This window comes from Eucyclogobius newberryi, unplaced genomic scaffold (assembly GCF_026437365.1).
Source record: "Eucyclogobius newberryi isolate DKJ021-1_F unplaced genomic scaffold, fEucNew1.0.hap1 SCAF_2, whole genome shotgun sequence".
Lineage (NCBI taxonomy): Eukaryota > Metazoa > Chordata > Actinopteri > Gobiiformes > Gobiidae > Eucyclogobius > Eucyclogobius newberryi.
In genome coordinates, this window is record NW_027315834.1 from 49,493,482 (window position 1) to 49,516,103 (window position 22,622).

The window sequence follows — 22,622 nt, forward strand, 5'->3', positions numbered from 1 at the left end:
CCATGTCCCCAGAGTTAGTCTCTGTGTCTGGAGATCTGGTCGCCGAGGCCCCTGCCGTCGACTGCCCCCCAGATCTCTCTGCACCGGCCCCTTATGGATCCTCCTGCGGGTGGTGGGCCCATGGGAGGGCGACCCCACGTCGCTCCTTCGGGCTGTGCCCGGCCGGGCCTCGTGGGGTAAGACCCGGCCACCAGGCGCTCGCCATCGAGCACCCATCCCAGGCCTGGCTCCAGGATTGGGCCCCGGTGACGCCGATCCAGGCGACGTAAACGGCCTTGTTCTTTTACTCATCATAGGGGGCTTCTGAACCGATCTTTGTCTGACCCGTCACCTAGGACCTGTTTGCCTTGGGAGACCCGACCAGGGGCATGAAGCCCCCGACAACATAGCTCCCGGGATCATTCGGGGCACTCAAACCCCTCCACCACGTTAAGGTGTCGGTTCAAGGAGGAGTGGTCTTATTATTATTGTCTTATTAATTATAGACTCATCACTTATTAAAGTGTTTATGTTCCACGTCCTTCAAACATCTTCTGAAAAAGACTCATCTAGATCCCGACCTATTGGTAAACTACAGACCTATTTATAACCCACCACAGCAGGGTTCAGAGCCCACCACAGCAGGGTTCAGAGCCCACCACAGCAGGGTTCAGAGCCCACCACAGCAGGGTCCAGAGCCCACCACAGCAGGGTTCAGAGCCCACCACAGCAGGGTTCAGAGCCCACCACAGCAGGGTTCAGAGCCCACCACAGCAGGGTTCAGAGCCCACCACAGCAGGGTCCAGAGCCCACCACAGCAGGGTTCAGAGCCCACCACAGCAGGGTTCAGAGCCCACCACAGCAGGGTCCAGAGCCCACCACAGCAGGCTTCAGAGCCCACCACAGCAGGGTTCAGAGCCCACCACAGCAGGCTTCAGAGCACTGTTCTCTGACCGCTCTGGATTTGTTTGTTTTTTACAGTATTCAGGAGGAGTGGCTCATTTCTGACCCCATGTGACCTGCTCCTGGCTCCGCCTCCCAACAGGAAGTCACATTCCTTCAAAGGATTACACAACAGCCTTTTTCTCCTGCTCGACTCTGCTCCTGGAGGTACTGCAAATACTGCTGTAAGTACTGCGAATACTGCTGTAAGTACTGCAAATACTGCTGTAAGTACTGCGAATACTGCTGTAAGTACTGCGAATACTGCTGTAAGTACTGCGAACACTGCTGGAAGTGCTGCAAATACCTATACTACTGTGGAGCTAATGAAAAGAGCTACAAATACTTCAAATACTGCAGTTCTCAAATGCAATGTGGGATTAATGTTGAAGTTTTTCTTGAACTTCCCTGATTTAAACTTAATTCAAACAGACAATTTATCAGATTGTTTGTTCTCTCATAAAACTTTAAATACTTTAAATACAATAAATAATATAAGTATTAGAAGTACTAATACTGTTACTGTTGCTTCTATTATTGTCACAGGGGAAATGTTTAATCCTCAAATGATTTGGTGCAAAGTCCAGTCGTTGAACATGTGTTCAGGTTTAGTCCTGGTTTAGTCCTGGTTTAGTCCTGGTTTAGTCCAGGTTTAGTCCTGGTTTAGACCTGGTTTAGTCCTGGTTTAGTCCTGGTTTAGTCCTGGTTTAGTCCTGGTTTAGTCCTGGTTTAGTCCTGGTTTAGTCCTGGTTTAGTCCTGGTTTAGTCCAGGTTTAGTCCTGGTTTAGACCTGGTTTAGTCCTGGTTTAGTCCAGGTTTAGACCTGGTTTAGTCCTGGTTTAGTCCAGGTTTAGTCCTGGTTGAGTCCAGGTTTGGTCCTGGTTTGGTCCTGGTTTGGTCCTGGTTTGGTCCTGGTTTGGTCCTGGTTTGGTCCTGGTTTGGTCCTGGTTTGGTCCTGGTTTGGTCCTGGTTTGGTCCTGGTCTAAACCTGGTTCAGACCTGTTTTTGTCCTTTTCTGTCTCTTCAGTTGATCCAAGATGGCGTCTCTGATGGAGGACGAGGTTTTTCGCTCTTTTCTCAAATACGGGGCGATTGTCACCGTCAAACTGCTGCTGATGGGGCCTCTGACCGCGTATTACCGCTTCACCAGGAAGGTACCACCGATCCCGATACCGATACCACCGATACTACCAATACTTGACTCTGAACGGTCGGGCTGAAGCTGCTTTTTCGTTCCAGGCGTTTGAAAACGTGGAAGACGCAGCGGTTCATTCTTCAAAGCCAGACGACAAGAAGCGTCTGGTGAGGAAGGACGAGGACGTGGAGCGAGCGCGCAGGTACTAGAACCACCGTTTGAGAAGCTGCACCTCGTCGTGCTGTGATTGGCTCTGACTGTCTGGATCTGGTCCCACTGGTCGGACCTGCTCAGACTCCTCCCCCTCGTCCAGAAGAGTCGTTTCCACTTTGGATCAGATTCATATTTCGCTGAAGAGGAAACAGATTATTCCCGTTTATCGCTTTGTTAAGAACCACAATCATGTCATAATAATGACCACCAGGTCATAATGCGGCTAACGTTATTATTAGCATTAGCATTAGCATGACATAGAGAGAGGGTCAAACACAGCATAGAGGCTTTGAGAGAAGTCAAAGAAATGAGGCAAAACTGTTCCTGTGCACGCTAGCTTTAGCCACGTCCCTCACAAGCACTAGCTTTAGCCACGCCCCTCAAACACACTAGCTTTAGCCACGCCCCTCACACGCGCACTAGCTTTAGCCACGCCCCTCTTATGCACTAGCTTTAGCCACGCCCCTCACACGCATTAGCTTTAGCCACGCCCCTCAAACGCACTAGCTTTAGCCACGCCCCTCACAGGCACTAGCTTTAGCCACGCCCCTCACACACACACTAGCTTTAGCCACGCCCCTCACACACACTAGCTTTAGCCACGCCCCTCACACACACTAGCTTTAGCCACGCCCCTCACATGCACTAGCTTTAGCCACGCCCCTCACACGCACTAGCTTTAGCCACGCCCCTCACACGCACTAGCTTTAGCCACGCCCCTCACACACACACTAGCTTTAGCCACGCCCCTCACACACACACTTGCTTTAGCCACGCCCCTCACACGCACTAGCTTTAGCCACGCCCCTCACACGCACTAGCTTTAGCCACGCCCCTCACACGCACACTAGCTTTAGCCACGCCCCTCACACACACACTAGCTTTAGCCACGCCCCTCACACGCACTAGCTTTAGCCACGCCCCTCACACGCACTAGCTTTAGCCACGCCCCTCACACGCACTAGCTTTAGCCACGCCCCTCACAAACACTAGCTTTAGCCACGCCCCTCACACACACACTAGCTTTAGCCACGCCCCTCACACACACACTAGCTTTAGCCACGCCCCTCAAACATACACTAGCTTTAGCCACGCCCCTCACACGCACTAGCTTTAGCCACGCCCCTCACACACACTCGATTTAGCCACACCACTCACATACACACACTAGCTTTAGCCACGCCCCTCACACACACACTAGCTTTAGCCACGCCCCTCACACATACACTAGCTTTAGCCACGCCCCTCACACACACTACCTTTAGCCACGCCCCTAACACACACACACTAGCTTTAGCCGCGCCCCTCACACACACACTAGCTTTAGCCACGCCCCTCACACACACTAGCTTTAGCCACCCCCCTCACACACACACTAGCTTTAGCCACGCCCCTCACACACACTAGCTTTAGCCACGCCCCTCACACACACACACTAGCTTTAGCCACGCCCCTCACACACACACTAGATTTAGCCACGCCCCTCACACACACTAGCTTTAGCCACGCCCCTCACACACACTAGCTTTAGCCACGCCCATCACACACTAACTAGCTTTAGCCACGCCCCTCACACACACACTAGCTTTAGCCACGCCCCTCACACACACTAGCTTTAGCCACGCCCCTCACACGCACTAGCTTTAGCCACGCCCCTCACACGCACTAGCTTTAGCCACGCCCCTCACACACACACTAGCTTTAGCCACGCCCCTCACACACACACTAGCTTTAGCCACGCCCCTCACACATACACTAGCTTTAGCCACGCCCCTCACACACACTAGCTTTAGCCACGCCCCTCACACGCACTAGCTTTAGCCACGCCCCTCACACGCACTAGCTTTAGCCACGCCCCTCACACACACACTAGCTTTAGCCACGCCCCTCACAGGCACTAGCTTTAGCCACGCCCCTCACACACACACTAGCTTTAGCCACGCCCCTCACACACACTAGCTTTAGCCACGCCCCTCACACACACTAGCTTTAGCCACGCCCCTCACATGCACTAGCTTTAGCCACGCCCCTCACACGCACTAGCTTTAGCCACGCCCCTCACACGCACTAGCTTTAGCCACGCCCCTCACACACACACTAGCTTTAGCCACGCCCCTCACACACACACTTGCTTTAGCCACGCCCCTCACACGCACTAGCTTTAGCCACGCCCCTCACACGCACTAGCTTTAGCCACGCCCCTCACACGCACACTAGCTTTAGCCACGCCCCTCACACACACACTAGCTTTAGCCACGCCCCTCACACGCACTAGCTTTAGCCACGCCCCTCACACGCACTAGCTTTAGCCACGCCCCTCACACGCACTAGCTTTAGCCACGCCCCTCACAAACACTAGCTTTAGCCACGCCCCTCACACACACACTAGCTTTAGCCACGCCCCTCACACACACACTAGCTTTAGCCACGCCCCTCAAACATACACTAGCTTTAGCCACGCCCCTCACACGCACTAGCTTTAGCCACGCCCCTCACACACACTCGATTTAGCCACGCCCCTCACACACACACTAGCTTTAGCCACGCCCCTCACACATACACTAGCTTTAGCCACGCCCCTCACACACACTACCTTTAGCCACGCCCCTAACACACACACACTAGCTTTAGCCGCGCCCCTCACACACACACTAGCTTTAGCCACGCCCCTCACACACACTAGCTTTAGCCACCCCCCTCACACACACACTAGCTTTAGCCACGCCCCTCACACACACTAGCTTTAGCCACGCCCCTCACACACACACACTAGCTTTAGCCACGCCCCTCACACACACACTAGATTTAGCCACGCCCCTCACACACACTAGCTTTAGCCACGCCCCTCACACACACTAGCTTTAGCCACGCCCATCACACACTAACTAGCTTTAGCCACGCCCCTCACACACACACTAGCTTTAGCCACGCCCCTCACACACACTAGCTTTAGCCACGCCCCTCACACGCACTAGCTTTAGCCACGCCCCTCACACGCACTAGCTTTAGCCACGCCCCTCACACACACACTAGCTTTAGCCACGCCCCTCACACACACACTAGCTTTAGCCACGCCCCTCACACATACACTAGCTTTAGCCACGCCCCACACACACTAGCTTTAGCCACGCCCCTCACACACACTCGATTTAGCCACACCACTCACATACACTAGCTTTAATCAAATCAAATCAAATCAATTTATTTTTGTAAGGCCCAAAATCACAACAACAGTTGCCTCTGAGGGCCACGCCCCTCACACACACTAGCTTTAGCCACGCCCCTCACACACACAAACTAGCTTTAGCCACGCCCCTCACACACACTAGCTTTAGCCACGCCCCTAACACACACACACTAGCTTTAGCCGCGCCCCTCACACACACACACACTAGCTTTAGCCACGCCCCTCACACACACTAGCTTTAGCCACGCCCCTCACACACACACACTAGCTTTAGCCACGCCCCTCACACACACACTAGATTTAGCCACGCCCCTCACACACACTAGCTTTAGCCACGCCCCTCACACGCACTAGCTTTAGCCACGCCCCTCACACGCACACTAGCTTTAGCCACGCCCCTCACACACACACTAGCTTTAGCCACGCCCCTCACACGCACTAGCTTGCCCCTCACACACACATTAGCTTTAGCCACGCCCCTCACACACACACTAGCTTTAGCCACGCCTCCTCACACGCACTAGCTTTAGCCACGCCCCTCACACGCACTAGCTTTAGCCACGCCCCTCACACGCACTAGCTTTAGCCACGCCCCTCACACGCACTAGCTTTAGCCACGCCCCTCACACGCACTAGCTTTAGCCACGCCCCTCAAACACACTAGCTTTAGCCACGCCCCTCACACGCGCACTAGCTTTAGCCACGCCCCTCTTATGCACTAGCTTTAGCCACGCCCCTCACACGCATTAGCTTTAGCCACGCCCCTCAAACGCACTAGCTTTAGCCACGCCCCTCAAACGCACTAGCTTTAGCCACGCCCCTCACAGGCACTAGCTTTAGCCACGCCCCTCACACACACACTAGCTTTAGCCACGCCCCTCACACACACTACCTTTAGCCACGCCCCTCACACACACTAGCTTTAGCCACGCCCCTCACACGCACTAGCTTTAGCCACGCCCCTCACACGCACTAGCTTTAGCCACGCCCCTCACACGCACTAGCTTTAGCCACGCCCCTCACACACACACTAGCTTTAGCCACGCCTCTCACACACACTAGCTTTAACCTTGCCCCTCACACACACACACTAGCTTTAGCCACGCCCCTCACACACACACTTGCTTTAGCCACGCCCCTCACACGCACTAGCTTTAGCCACGCCCCTCACACGCACTAGCTTTAGCCACGCCCCTCACACGCACACTAGCTTTGGCCACGCCCCTCACACACACACTAGCTTTAGCCACGCCCCTCACACGCACTAGCTTTAGCTACGCCCCTCACACGCACTAGCTTTAGCCACGCCCCTCACACGCACTAGCTTTAGCCACGCCCCTCACAAACACTAGCTTTAGCCACGCCCCTCACACACACACTAGCTTTAGCCACGCCCCTCACACGCACACTAGCTTTAGCCACGCCCCTCACACACACACTAGCTTTAGCCACGCCCCTCATACGCACTAGCTTTAGCTACGCCCCTCACACGCACTAGCTTTAGCCACGCCCCTCACACGCACTAGCTTTAGCCACGCCCCTCACAAACACTAGCTTTAGCCACGCCCCTCACACACACACTAGCTTTAGCCACGCCCCTCACACACACACTAGCTTTAGCCACGCCCCTCACACATACACTAGCTTTAGCCACGCCCCACACACACTAGCTTTAGCCACGCCCCTCACACACACTCGATTTAGCCACACCACTCACATACACACACTAGCTTTAGCCACGCCCCTCACACACACACTAGATTTAGCCACGCCCCTCACACACACTAGCTTTAGCCACGCCCCTCACACACACTAGCTTTAGCCACGCCCCTCACACACTAACTAGCTTTAGCCACGCCCCTCACACACACACTAGCTTTAGCCACGCCCCTCACACACACTAGCTTTAGCCACGCCCCTCACACACACTAGCTTTAGCCACGCCCCTCACACACACACTAGCTTTAGCCACGCCCCTCACACATACACTAGCTTTAGCCACGCCCCTAACACACACACTAGCTTTAGCCACGCCCCTCACACACACACTAGCTTTAGCCACGCCCCTCACACGCACTAGCTTTAGCCACGCCCCTCACACGCACTAGCTTTAGCCACGCCCCTCACACGCACTAGCTTTAGCCACGTCCCTCACACGCACTAGCTTTAGCCACGCCCCTCACACACACACTAGCTTTAGCCACGCCCCTCACACATACACTAGCTTTAGCCACGCCCCACACACACTAGCTTTAGCCACGCCCCACACACACTCGATTTAGCCACGCCCCTCACACACACTAGCTTTAGCAACGCCCCTCACACACACTAGCTTTAGCCACGCCCCTCACACACACAAACTAGCTTTAGCCACGCCCCTCACACACACTAGCTTTAGCCACGCCCCTAACACACACACACTAGCTTTAGCCGCGCCCCTCACACACACACACACACTAGCTTTAGCCACGCCCCTCACACACACTAGCTTTAGCCACGCCCCTCACACACACACACTAGCTTTAGCCACGCCCCTCACACACACACTAGATTTAGCCACGCCCCTCACACACACTAGCTTTAGCAACGCCCCTCACACACACTAGCTTTAGCCACGCCCCTCACACACACAAACTAGCTTTAGCCACGCCCCTCACACACACTAGCTTTAGCCACGCCCCTAACACACACACACTAGCTTTAGCCGCGCCCCTCACACACACACACACACTAGCTTTAGCCACGCCCCTCACACACACTAGCTTTAGCCACGCCCCTCACACACACACACTAGCTTTAGCCACGCCCCTCACACACACACTAGATTTAGCCACGCCCCTCACACACACTAGCTTTAGCCACGCCCCTCACACGCACTAGCTTTAGCCACGCCCCTCACACGCACACTAGCTTTAGCCACGCCCCTCACACACACACTAGCTTTAGCCACGCCCCTCACACGCACTAGCTTGCCCCTCACACACACATTAGCTTTAGCCACGCCCCTCACACACACACTAGCTTTAGCCACGCCTCCTCACACGCACTAGCTTTAGCCACGCCCCTCACACGCACTAGCTTTAGCCACGCCCCTCACACACACACTAGCTTTAGCCACGCCCCTCACACATACACTAGCTTTAGCCACGCCCCTAACACACACACTAGCTTTAGCCACGCCCCTCACACACACACTAGCTTTAGCCACGCCCCTCACACGCACTAGCTTTAGCCACGCCCCTCACACGCACTAGCTTTAGCCACGCCCCTCACACGCACTAGCTTTAGCCACGTCCCTCACACGCACTAGCTTTAGCCACGCCCCTCACACACACACTAGCTTTAGCCACGCCCCTCACACATACACTAGCTTTAGCCACGCCCCACACACACTAGCTTTAGCCACGCCCCACACACACTCGATTTAGCCACGCCCCTCACACACACTAGCTTTAGCAACGCCCCTCACACACACTAGCTTTAGCCACGCCCCTCACACACACAAACTAGCTTTAGCCACGCCCCTCACACACACTAGCTTTAGCCACGCCCCTAACACACACACACTAGCTTTAGCCGCGCCCCTCACACACACACACACACTAGCTTTAGCCACGCCCCTCACACACACTAGCTTTAGCCACGCCCCTCACACACACACACTAGCTTTAGCCACGCCCCTCACACACACACTAGATTTAGCCACGCCCCTCACACGCACTAGCTTTAGCAACGCCCCTCACACACACTAGCTTTAGCCACGCCCCTCACACACACAAACTAGCTTTAGCCACGCCCCTCACACACACTAGCTTTAGCCACGCCCCTAACACACACACACTAGCTTTAGCCGCGCCCCTCACACACACACACACACTAGCTTTAGCCACGCCCCTCACACACACTAGCTTTAGCCACGCCCCTCACACACACACACTAGCTTTAGCCACGCCCCTCACACACACACTAGATTTAGCCACGCCCCTCACACACACTAGCTTTAGCCACGCCCCTCACACGCACTAGCTTTAGCCACGCCCCTCACACGCACACTAGCTTTAGCCACGCCCCTCACACACACACTAGCTTTAGCCACGCCCCTCACACGCACTAGCTTGCCCCTCACACACACATTAGCTTTAGCCACGCCCCTCACACACACACTAGCTTTAGCCACGCCTCCTCACACGCACTAGCTTTAGCCACGCCCCTCACACGCACTAGCTTTAGCCACGCCCCTCACACGCACTAGCTTTAGCCACGCCCCTCACACGCACTAGCTTTAGCCACGCCCCTCAAACACACTAGCTTAAGCCACGCCCCTCACACGCGCACTAGCTTTAGCCACGCCCCTCTTATGCACTAGCTTTAGCCACGCCCCTCACACGCATTAGCTTTAGCCACGCCCCTCAAACGCACTAGCTTTAGCCACGCCCCTCACAGGCACTAGCTTTAGCCACGCCCCTCACACACACACTAGCTTTAGCCACGCCCCTCACACACACTAGCTTTAGCCACGCCCCTCACACACACTAGCTTTAGCCACGCCCCTCACACGCACTAGCTTTAGCCACGCCCCTCACACGCACTAGCTTTAGCCACGCCCCTCACACGCACTAGCTTTAGCCACGCCCCTCACAAACACTAGCTTTAGCCACGCCCCTCACACACACACTAGCTTTAGCCACGCCCCTCACACACACACTAGCTTTAGCCACGCCCCTCACACATACACTAGCTTTAGCCACGCCCCACACACACTAGCTTTAGCCACGCCCCTCACACACACTCGATTTAGCCACACCACTCACATACACACACTAGCTTTAGCCACGCCCCTCACACACACACTAGATTTAGCCACGCCCCTCACACACACTAGCTTTAGCCACGCCCCTCACACACACTAGCTTTAGCCACGCCCCTCACACACTAACTAGCTTTAGCCACGCCCCTCACACACACACTAGCTTTAGCCACGCCCCTCACACACACTAGCTTTAGCCACGCCCCTCACACACACTAGCTTTAGCCACGCCCCTCATACGCACTAGCTCTAGCCACGCCCCTCACAAACACTAGCTTTAGCCACGCCCCTCACACACACACTAGCTTTAGCCACGCCCCTCACACACACACTAGCTTTAGCCACGCCCCTCACACACACTAGCTTTAGCCACGCCCCTCACACACACTAGCTTTAGCCACGCCCCTCACACACTAACTAGCTTTAGCCACGCCCCTCACACACACACTAGCTTTAGCCACGCCCCTCACACGCACTAGCTTGCCCCTCACACACACATTAGCTTTAGCCACGCCCCTCACACACACACTAGCTTTAGCCACGCCTCCTCACACGCACTAGCTTTAGCCACGCCCCTCACACGCACTAGCTTTAGCCACGCCCCTCACACACACACTAGCTTTAGCCACGCCCCTCACACATACACTAGCTTTAGCCACGCCCCTAACACACACACTAGCTTTAGCCACGCCCCTCACACACACACTAGCTTTAGCCACGCCCCTCACACGCACTAGCTTTAGCCACGCCCCTCACACGCACTAGCTTTAGCCACGCCCCTCACACGCACTAGCTTTAGCCACGTCCCTCACACGCACTAGCTTTAGCCACGCCCCTCACACACACACTAGCTTTAGCCACGCCCCTCACACATACACTAGCTTTAGCCACGCCCCACACACACTAGCTTTAGCCACGCCCCACACACACTCGATTTAGCCACGCCCCTCACACACACTAGCTTTAGCAACGCCCCTCACACACACTAGCTTTAGCCACGCCCCTCACACACACAAACTAGCTTTAGCCACGCCCCTCACACACACTAGCTTTAGCCACGCCCCTAACACACACACACTAGCTTTAGCCGCGCCCCTCACACACACACACACACTAGCTTTAGCCACGCCCCTCACACACACTAGCTTTAGCCACGCCCCTCACACACACACACTAGCTTTAGCCACGCCCCTCACACACACACTAGATTTAGCCACGCCCCTCACACGCACTAGCTTTAGCAACGCCCCTCACACACACTAGCTTTAGCCACGCCCCTCACACACACAAACTAGCTTTAGCCACGCCCCTCACACACACTAGCTTTAGCCACGCCCCTAACACACACACACTAGCTTTAGCCGCGCCCCTCACACACACACACACACTAGCTTTAGCCACGCCCCTCACACACACTAGCTTTAGCCACGCCCCTCACACACACACACTAGCTTTAGCCACGCCCCTCACACACACACTAGATTTAGCCACGCCCCTCACACACACTAGCTTTAGCCACGCCCCTCACACGCACTAGCTTTAGCCACGCCCCTCACACGCACACTAGCTTTAGCCACGCCCCTCACACACACACTAGCTTTAGCCACGCCCCTCACACGCACTAGCTTGCCCCTCACACACACATTAGCTTTAGCCACGCCCCTCACACACACACTAGCTTTAGCCACGCCTCCTCACACGCACTAGCTTTAGCCACGCCCCTCACACGCACTAGCTTTAGCCACGCCCCTCACACGCACTAGCTTTAGCCACGCCCCTCACACGCACTAGCTTTAGCCACGCCCCTCAAACACACTAGCTTAAGCCACGCCCCTCACACGCGCACTAGCTTTAGCCACGCCCCTCTTATGCACTAGCTTTAGCCACGCCCCTCACACGCATTAGCTTTAGCCACGCCCCTCAAACGCACTAGCTTTAGCCACGCCCCTCACAGGCACTAGCTTTAGCCACGCCCCTCACACACACACTAGCTTTAGCCACGCCCCTCACACACACTAGCTTTAGCCACGCCCCTCACACACACTAGCTTTAGCCACGCCCCTCACACGCACTAGCTTTAGCCACGCCCCTCACACGCACTAGCTTTAGCCACGCCCCTCACACGCACTAGCTTTAGCCACGCCCCTCACAAACACTAGCTTTAGCCACGCCCCTCACACACACACTAGCTTTAGCCACGCCCCTCACACACACACTAGCTTTAGCCACGCCCCTCACACATACACTAGCTTTAGCCACGCCCCACACACACTAGCTTTAGCCACGCCCCTCACACACACTCGATTTAGCCACACCACTCACATACACACACTAGCTTTAGCCACGCCCCTCACACACACACTAGATTTAGCCACGCCCCTCACACACACTAGCTTTAGCCACGCCCCTCACACACACTAGCTTTAGCCACGCCCCTCACACACTAACTAGCTTTAGCCACGCCCCTCACACACACACTAGCTTTAGCCACGCCCCTCACACACACTAGCTTTAGCCACGCCCCTCACACACACTAGCTTTAGCCACGCCCCTCATACGCACTAGCTCTAGCCACGCCCCTCACAAACACTAGCTTTAGCCACGCCCCTCACACACACACTAGCTTTAGCCACGCCCCTCACACACACACTAGCTTTAGCCACGCCCCTCACACATACACTAGCTTTAGCCACGCCCCTAACACACACACTAGCTTTAGCCACGCCCCTCACACACACACTAGCTTTAGCCACGCCCCTCACACGCACTAGCTTTAGCCACGCCCCTCACACAAGCACTAGCTTTAGCCACGCCTCTCACACGCACTAGCTTTAGCCACGCCCCTCACACACACTACCTTTAGCCACGCCCCTCACACGCACTAGCTTTAGCCACGCCCCTCACATGCACTAGCTTTAGCCACGCCCCTCACACGCACTAGCTTTAGCCACGTCCCTCACACGCACTAGCTTTAGCCACGCCCCTCACACACACACTAGCTTTAGCCACGCCCCACACACACTAGCTTTAGCCACGCCCCACACACACTCGATTTAGCCACGCCCCTCACACACACTAGCTTTAGCAACGCCCCTCACACACACACACTAGCTTTAGCCACGCCCTCACACACACACACTAGCTTTAGCCACGCCCCTCACACTCACTAGCTTTAGCCACGCCCCTCACACACACACTAGCTTTAGCCACGCCCCTCACACACACTAGCTTTAGCCACGTCCCTCACACGCACTAGCTTTAGCCACGCCCCTCACACACACACTAGCTTTAGCCACGCCCCACACACACTAGCTTTAGCCACGCCCCACACACACTCGATTTAGCCACGCCCCTCACACACACTAGCTTTAGCAACGCCCCTCACACACACACACTAGCTTTAGCCACGCCCTCACACACACACACTAGCTTTAGCCACGCCCCTCACACGCACTAGCTTTAGCCACGCCCCTCACACACACACTAGCTTTAGCCACGCCCCTCACACACACCAGCTTTAGCCACGCCCCTAACACACACTAGCTTTAGCCACGCCCCTCACACGCACTAGCTTTAGCCACGCCCCTCACACGCACTAGCTTTAGCCACGCCCCTCACACACACGCTAGCTTTAGCTACGCCCCTCACACACACGCTAGCTTTAGCCACGCCCCTCACACACACACTAGCTTTAGCCAAGCCCCTCACACACACACTTGCTTTAGCCACGCCCCTCACACACACTAGCTTTAGCCACGCCCCTCACACACACTAGCTTTAACCACGCCCCTCAAACACACTCGATTTAGCCACGCCCCTCAAACACACTCGATTTAGCCACACCCCTCACATACACTAGCTTTAGCCACGCCCCTCACACACACACACTAGCTTTAGCCATGCCCCTCACACACACACACACACACTAGCTTTAGCCACGCCCCTCATACACACTAGCTTTAGCCACGCCCCTCACACACACACTAGCTTTAGCCACGCCCCTCACACACACACTAGCTTTAGCCACGCCCCTCACACACACACTAGCTTTAGCCACGCCCCTCACACACACACTAGATTTAGCCACGCCCCTCACACACACTAACTTTAGCCACGCCCCTCACACACACTAGCTTTAGCCACGCCCCTCACACACACTAGCTTTAGCCACGCCCCTCACACACACACTAGCTTTAGCCACGCCCCACACACACTAGCTTTAGCCACGCCCCTCACACGCACTAGCTTTAGCCACGCCCCTCACACAAGCACTAGCTTTAGCCACGCCTCTCACACGCACTAGCTTTAGCCACGCCCCTCACACACACTACCTTTAGCCACGCCCCTCACACGCACTAGCTTTAGCCACGCCCCTCACATGCACTAGCTTTAGCCACGCCCCTCACACGCACTAGCTTTAGCCACGTCCCTCACACGCACTAGCTTTAGCCACGCCCCTCACACACACACTAGCTTTAGCCACGCCCCACACACACTAGCTTTAGCCACGCCCCACACACACTCGATTTAGCCACGCCCCTCACACACACTAGCTTTAGCAACGCCCCTCACACACACACACTAGCTTTAGCCACGCCCTCACACACACACACTAGCTTTAGCCACGCCCCTCACACTCACTAGCTTTAGCCACGCCCCTCACACACACACTAGCTTTAGCCACGCCCCTCACACACACTAGCTTTAGCCACGTCCCTCACACGCACTAGCTTTAGCCACGCCCCTCACACACACACTAGCTTTAGCCACGCCCCACACACACTAGCTTTAGCCACGCCCCACACACACTCGATTTAGCCACGCCCCTCACACACACTAGCTTTAGCAACGCCCCTCACACACACACACTAGCTTTAGCCACGCCCTCACACACACACACTAGCTTTAGCCACGCCCCTCACACTCACTAGCTTTAGCCACGCCCCTCACACACACACTAGCTTTAGCCACGCCCCTCACACACACCAGCTTTAGCCACGCCCCTAACACACACTAGCTTTAGCCACGCCCCTCACACGCACTAGCTTTAGCCACGCCCCTCACACGCACTAGCTTTAGCCACGCCCCTCACACACACGCTAGCTTTAGCTACGCCCCTCACACACACGCTAGCTTTAGCCACGCCCCTCACACACACACTAGCTTTAGCCAAGCCCCTCACACACACACTTGCTTTAGCCACGCCCCTCACACACACTAGCTTTAGCCACGCCCCTCACACACACTAGCTTTAACCACGCCCCTCAAACACACTCGATTTAGCCACGCCCCTCAAACACACTCGATTTAGCCACACCCCTCACATACACTAGCTTTAGCCACGCCCCTCACACACACACACTAGCTTTAGCCACGCCCCTCACACACACACACACACACTAGCTTTAGCCACGCCCCTCATACACACTAGCTTTAGCCACGCCCCTCACACACACACTAGCTTTAGCCACGCCCCTCACACACACACTAGCTTTAGCCATGCCCCTCACACACACACACACACACTAGCTTTAGCCACGCCCCTCATACACACTAGCTTTAGCCACGCCCCTCACACACACACTAGCTTTAGCCACGCCCCTCACACACACACTAGCTTTAGCCACGCCCCTCACACACACACTAGCTTTAGCCACGCCCCTCACACACACACTAGATTTAGCCACGCCCCTCACACACACTAACTTTAGCCACGCCCCTCACACACACTAGCTTTAGCCACGCCCCTCACACACACTAGCTTTAGCCACGCCCCTCACACACACACTAGCTTTAGCCACGCCCCACACACACTAGCTTTAGCCACGCCCCACACACACTCGATTTAGCCACGCCCCTCACACACACTAGCTTTAGCAACGCCCCTCACACACACACACTAGCTTTAGCCACGCCCTCACACACACACACTAGCTTTAGCCACGCCCCTCACACTCACTAGCTTTAGCCACGCCCCTCACACACACACTAGCTTTAGCCACGCCCCTCACACACACTAGCTTTAGCCACGTCCCTCACACGCACTAGCTTTAGCCACGCCCCTCACACACACACTAGCTTTAGCCACGCCCCACACACACTAGCTTTAGCCACGCCCCACACACACTCGATTTAGCCACGCCCCTCACACACACTAGCTTTAGCAACGCCCCTCACACACACACACTAGCTTTAGCCACGCCCTCACACACACACACTAGCTTTAGCCACGCCCCTCACACTCACTAGCTTTAGCCACGCCCCTCACACACACACTAGCTTTAGCCACGCCCCTCACACACACCAGCTTTAGCCACGCCCCTAACACACACTAGCTTTAGCCACGCCCCTCACACGCACTAGCTTTAGCCACGCCCCTCACACGCACTAGCTTTAGCCACGCCCCTCACACACACGCTAGCTTTAGCTACGCCCCTCACACCCACGCTAGCTTTAGCCACGCCCCTCACACACACACTAGCTTTAGCCAAGCCCCTCACACACACACTTGCTTTAGCCACGCCCCTCACACACACTAGCTTTAGCCACGCCCCTCACACACACTAGCTTTAACCACGCCCCTCAAACACACTCGATTTAGCCACGCCCCTCAAACACACTCGATTTAGCCACACCCCTCACATACACTAGCTTTAGCCACGCCCCTCACACACACACACTAGCTTTAGCCATGCCCCTCACACACACACACACACACTAGCTTTAGCCACGCCCCTCATACACACTAGCTTTAGCCACGCCCCTCACACACACACTAGCTTTAGCCACGCCCCTCACACACACACTAGCTTTAGCCACGCCCCTCACACACACACTAGCTTTAGCCACGCCCCTCACACACACACTAGATTTAGCCACGCCCCTCACACACACTAACTTTAGCCACGCCCCTCACACACACTAGCTTTAGCCACGCCCCTCACACACACTAGCTTTAGCCACGCCCCTCACACACACTAGCTTTAGCCACGCCCCTCACACACTAGCTTTAGCCACGCCCCTCACACACATGCTAGCTTTAGCCACGCCACTCACACACACGCTAGCTTTAGCCACGCCCCTCATACACACGCTAGCTTTAGCCACGCCCCTCACACACACTAGCTTAAGCCAAGCCCCTCACACACACACTAGCTTTAGCCACGCCCCTCACACACACACTAGCTTTAGCCACGCCCCTCACACACACTAGCTTTAGCCACGCCCCTCACACACACACTAGCTTTAGCCACGCCCCTCACACACACTAGCTTTAGCCACGCCCCTCACACGCACTAGCTTTAGCCACGCCCCTCACACTCACTAGCTTTAGCCACGCCCCTCACACACGCACTAGCTTAGCCACGCCTCTCACACGCACTAGCTTTAGCCACGCCCCTCACAAACACTAGCTTGCTCCTCACACGCACTAGCTTTAGCCATGCCCCTCACACGCACTAGCTTTAGCCACGTCCCTCACACTCACTAGCTTTAGCCACGCCCCTCACACACACACTAGCTTTAGCCACGCCCCTCACACATACACTAGCTTTAGCCACGCCCCACACACACTAGCTTTAGCCACGCCCCACACACACTCGATTTAGCCACGCCCCTCACACACACTAGTTTTAGCCACGCCCCTCACACACACACACTAGCTTTAGCCACGCCCCTCACACACACTAGCTTTTGCCACGCCCCTCACACACACACTAGCTTTAGCCACGCCCCTCACACACACACTAGATTTAGCCACGCCCCTCACACACACTAGCTTTAGCCACGCCCCTCACACACTAACTGGCTTTAGCCACGCCCCTCACACACACACTAGCTTTAGCCACGCCCCTCACACACACACTAGCTTTAGCCACGCCCCTCACACGCACTAGCTTAAGCCACGCCCCTCACACGCACTAGCTTTAGCCACGCCCCTCACACACACACTTGCTTTAGCCACGCCCCTCACACACACACTAGCTTTAGCCACGCCCCTCACACGCACTAGCTTTAGCCACGCCCCTAACACGCACTAGCTTTAGCCACGCCCCTCACACACGCACTAGCTTTAGCCACGCCTCTCACACGCACTAGCTTTAGCCACGCCCCTCACACACACTAGCTTGCCCCTCACACGCACTAGCTTTAGCCACGCCCCTCACATGCACTAGCTTTAGCCACGCCCCTCACACGCACTAGCTTTAGCCACGTCCCTCACACGCACTAGCTTTAGCCACGCCCCTCACACACACACTAGCTTTAGCCACGCCCCTCACACATACACTAGCTTTAGCCACGCCCCACACACACTAGCTTTAGCCACGCCCCACACACACTCGATTTAGCCACGCCCCTCACACACACTAGCTTTAGCCACGCCCCTCACACACACACTAGCTTTAGCCACGCCCCTCACACATACACTAGCTTTAGCCACGCCCCTAACACACACACTAGCTTTAGCCACGCCCCTCACACACACACTAGCTTTAGCCACGCCCCTCACACGCACTAGCTTTAGCCACGCCCCTCACACAAGCACTAGCTTTAGCCACGCCTCTCACACGCACTAGCTTTAGCCACGCCCCTCACACACACTACCTTTAGCCACGCCCCTCACACGCACTAGCTTTAGCCACGCCCCTCACATGCACTAGCTTTAGCCACGCCCCTCACACGCACTAGCTTTAGCCACGTCCCTCACACGCACTAGCTTTAGCCACGCCCCTCACACACACACTAGCTTTAGCCACGCCCCACACACACTAGCTTTAGCCACGCCCCACACACACTCGATTTAGCCACGCCCCTCACACACACTAGCTTTAGCAACGCCCCTCTCACACACACACTAGCTTTAGCCACGCCCTCACACACACACACTAGCTTTAGCCACGCCCCTCACACTCACTAGCTTTAGCCACGCCCCTCACACACACACTAGCTTTAGCCACGCCCCTCACACACACTAGCTTTAGCCACGCCCCTAACACACACTAGCTTTAGCCACGCCCCTCACACGCACTAGCTTTAGCCACGCCCCTCACACGCACTAGCTTTAGCCACGCCCCTCACACGCACTAGCTTTAGCCACGCCCCTCACACACACGCTAGCTTTAGCTACGCCCCTCACACACACGCTAGCTTTAGCCACGCCCCTCACACACACACTAGCTTTAGCCAAGCCCCTCACACACACACTTGCTTTAGCCACGCCCCTCACACACACTAGCTTTAGCCACGCCCCTCACACACACTAGCTTTAACCACGCCCCTCAAACACACTCGATTTAGCCACGCCCCTCAAACACACTCGATTTAGCCACACCCCTCACATACACTAGCTTTAGCCACGCCCCTCACACACACACACTAGCTTTAGCCATGCCCCTCACACACACACACACACACTAGCTTTAGCCACGCCCCTCATACACACTAGCTTTAGCCACGCCCCTCACACACACACTAGCTTTAGCCACGCCCCTCACACACACACTAGCTTTAGCCACGCCCCTCACACACACACTAGATTTAGCCACGCCCCTCACACACACTAACTTTAGCCACGCCCCTCACACACACTAGCTTTAGCCACGCCCCTCACACACACTAGCTTTAGCCACGCCCCTCACACACTAGCTTTAGCCACGCCCCTCACACACACGCTAGCTTTAGCCACGCCACTCACACACACGCTAGCTTTAGCCACGCCCCTCATACACACGCTAGCTTTAGCCACGCCCCTGACACACACTAGCTTAAGCCAAGCCCCTCACACACACACTAGCTTTAGCCACGCCCCTCACACACACACTAGCTTTAGCCACGCCCCTCACACACACTAGCTTTAGCCACGCCCCTCACACACACACTAGCTTTAGCCACGCCCCTCACACGCACTAGCTTTAGCCACGCCCCTCACACGCACTAGCTTAGCCACGCCTCTCACACGCACTAGCTTTAGCCACGCCCCTCACACGCACTAGCTTTAGCCACGCCCCTCACACACGCACTAGCTTAGCCATGCCCCTCACACGCACTAGCTTTAGCCACGTCCCTCACACTCACTAGCTTTAGCCACGCCCCTCACACACACACTAGCTTTAGCCACGCCCCTCACACATACACTAGCTTTAGCCACGCCCCACACACACTAGCTTTAGCCACGCCCCACACACACTCGATTTAGCCACGCCCCTCACACACACTAGTTTTAGCCACGCCCCTCACACACACACACTAGCTTTAGCCACGCCCCTCACACACACTAGCTTTTGCCACGCCCCTCACACACACACTAGCTTTAGCCACGCCCCTCACACACACACTAGATTTAGCCACGCCCCTCACACACACTAGCTTTAGCCACGCCCCTCACACACTAACTGGCTTTAGCCACGCCCCTCACACACACACTAGCTTTAGCCACGCCCCTCACACACACACTAGCTTTAGCCACGCCCCTCACACGCACTAGCTTTAGCCACGCCCCTCACACGCACTAGCTTTAGCCACGCCCCTCACACACACACTTGCTTTAGCCACGCCCCTCACACACACACTAGCTTTAGCCACGCCCCTCACACGCACTAGCTTTAGCCACGCCCCTCACACGCACTAGCTTTAGCCACGCCCCTCACACGCACTAGCTTTAGCCACGCCCCTCACACACGCACTAGCTTTAGCCACGCCTCTCACACGCACTAGCTTTAGCCACGCCCCTCACACACACTAGCTTGCCCCTCACACGCACTAGCTTTAGCCACGCCCCTCACATGCACTAGCTTTAGCCACGCCCCTCACACGCACTAGCTTTAGCCACGTCCCTCACACGCACTAGCTTTAGCCACGCCCCTCACATGCACTAGCTTTAGCCACGCCCCTCACACGCACTAGCTTTAGCCACGTCCCTCACACGCACTAGCTTTAGCCACGCCCCTCACACACACACTAGCTTTAGCCACGCCCCTCACACATACACTAGCTTTAGCCACGCCCCTCACACGCACTAGCTTTAGCCACGCCCCTCACACACACGCTAGCTTTAGCTACGCCCCTCACACACACGCTAGCTTTAGCCACGCCCCTCACACACACACTAGCTTTAGCCAAGCCCCTCACACACACACTTGCTTTAGCCACGCCCCTCACACACACTAGCTTTAGCCACGCCCCTCACACACACTAGCTTTAACCACGCCCCTCAAACACACTCGATTTAGCCACGCCCCTCAAACACACTCGATTTAGCCACACCCCTCACATACACTAGCTTTAGCCACGCCCCTCACACACACACACTAGCTTTAGCCATGCCCCTCACACACACACACACACACTAGCTTTAGCCACGCCCCTCATACACACTAGCTTTAGCCACGCCCCTCACACACACACTAGCTTTAGCCACGCCCCTCACACACACACTAGCTTTAGCCACGCCCCTCACACACACACTAGATTTAGCCACGCCCCTCACACACACTAACTTTAGCCACGCCCCTCACACACACTAGCTTTAGCCACGCCCCTCACACACACTAGCTTTAGCCACGCCCCTCACACACTAGCTTTAGCCACGCCCCTCACACACACGCTAGCTTTAGCCACGCCACTCACACACACGCTAGCTTTAGCCACGCCCCTCATACACACGCTAGCTTTAGCCACGCCCCTCACACACACTAGCTTAAGCCAAGCCCCTCACACACACACTAGCTTTAGCCACGCCCCTCACACACACACTAGCTTTAGCCACGCCCCTCACACACACTAGCTTTAGCCACGCCCCTCACACACACACTAGCTTTAGCCACGCCCCTCACACACACACTAGCTTTAGCCACGCCCCTCACACGCACTAGCTTTAGCCACGCCCCTCACACGCACTAGCTTTAGCCACGCCCCTCACACACGCACTAGCTTAGCCACGCCTCTCACACGCACTAGCTTTAGCCACGCCCCTCACACACACTAGCTTGCTCCTCACACGCACTAGCTTTAGCCATGCCCCTCACACGCACTAGCTTTAGCCACGTCCCTCACACTCACTAGCTTTAGCCACGCCCCTCACACACACACTAGCTTTAGCCACGCCCCTCACACATACACTAGCTTTAGCCACGCCCCACACACACTAGCTTTAGCCACGCCCCACACACACTCGATTTAGCCACGCCCCTCACACACACTAGTTTTAGCCACGCCCCTCACACACACACACTAGCTTTAGCCACGCCCCTCACACACACTAGCTTTTGCCACGCCCCTCACACACACACTAGCTTTAGCCACGCCCCTCACACACACACTAGATTTAGCCACGCCCCTCACACACACTAGCTTTAGCCACG

At 55.9% G+C, this 22,622-nt stretch overlaps 1 protein-coding gene across 2 annotated transcripts in view; it reads left to right on the forward strand.

The window, feature by feature from the left end:
* Positions 1-1,031: 1,031 nt before the first annotated feature.
* The window catches only part of LOC140367040 (microsomal glutathione S-transferase 1-like), a 29,601-nt gene continuing 8,010 nt past the window's right edge, over positions 1,032-22,622 (forward strand). Inside the window, exons 1-3 of one of the 2 annotated variants that reach the window (XM_072453340.1) lie at positions 1,032-1,106; positions 1,949-2,075; positions 2,161-2,258. In XM_072453340.1, the coding sequence (XP_072309441.1) occupies positions 1,959-2,075; positions 2,161-2,258 (215 nt within the window). In that variant the 5' untranslated portion in view covers positions 1,032-1,106; positions 1,949-1,958. Of the gene's footprint in view, positions 1,149-1,948; positions 2,076-2,160; positions 2,259-22,622 lie in introns of both variants that reach the window. The other variant, XM_072453341.1, reaches the window with a different exon arrangement.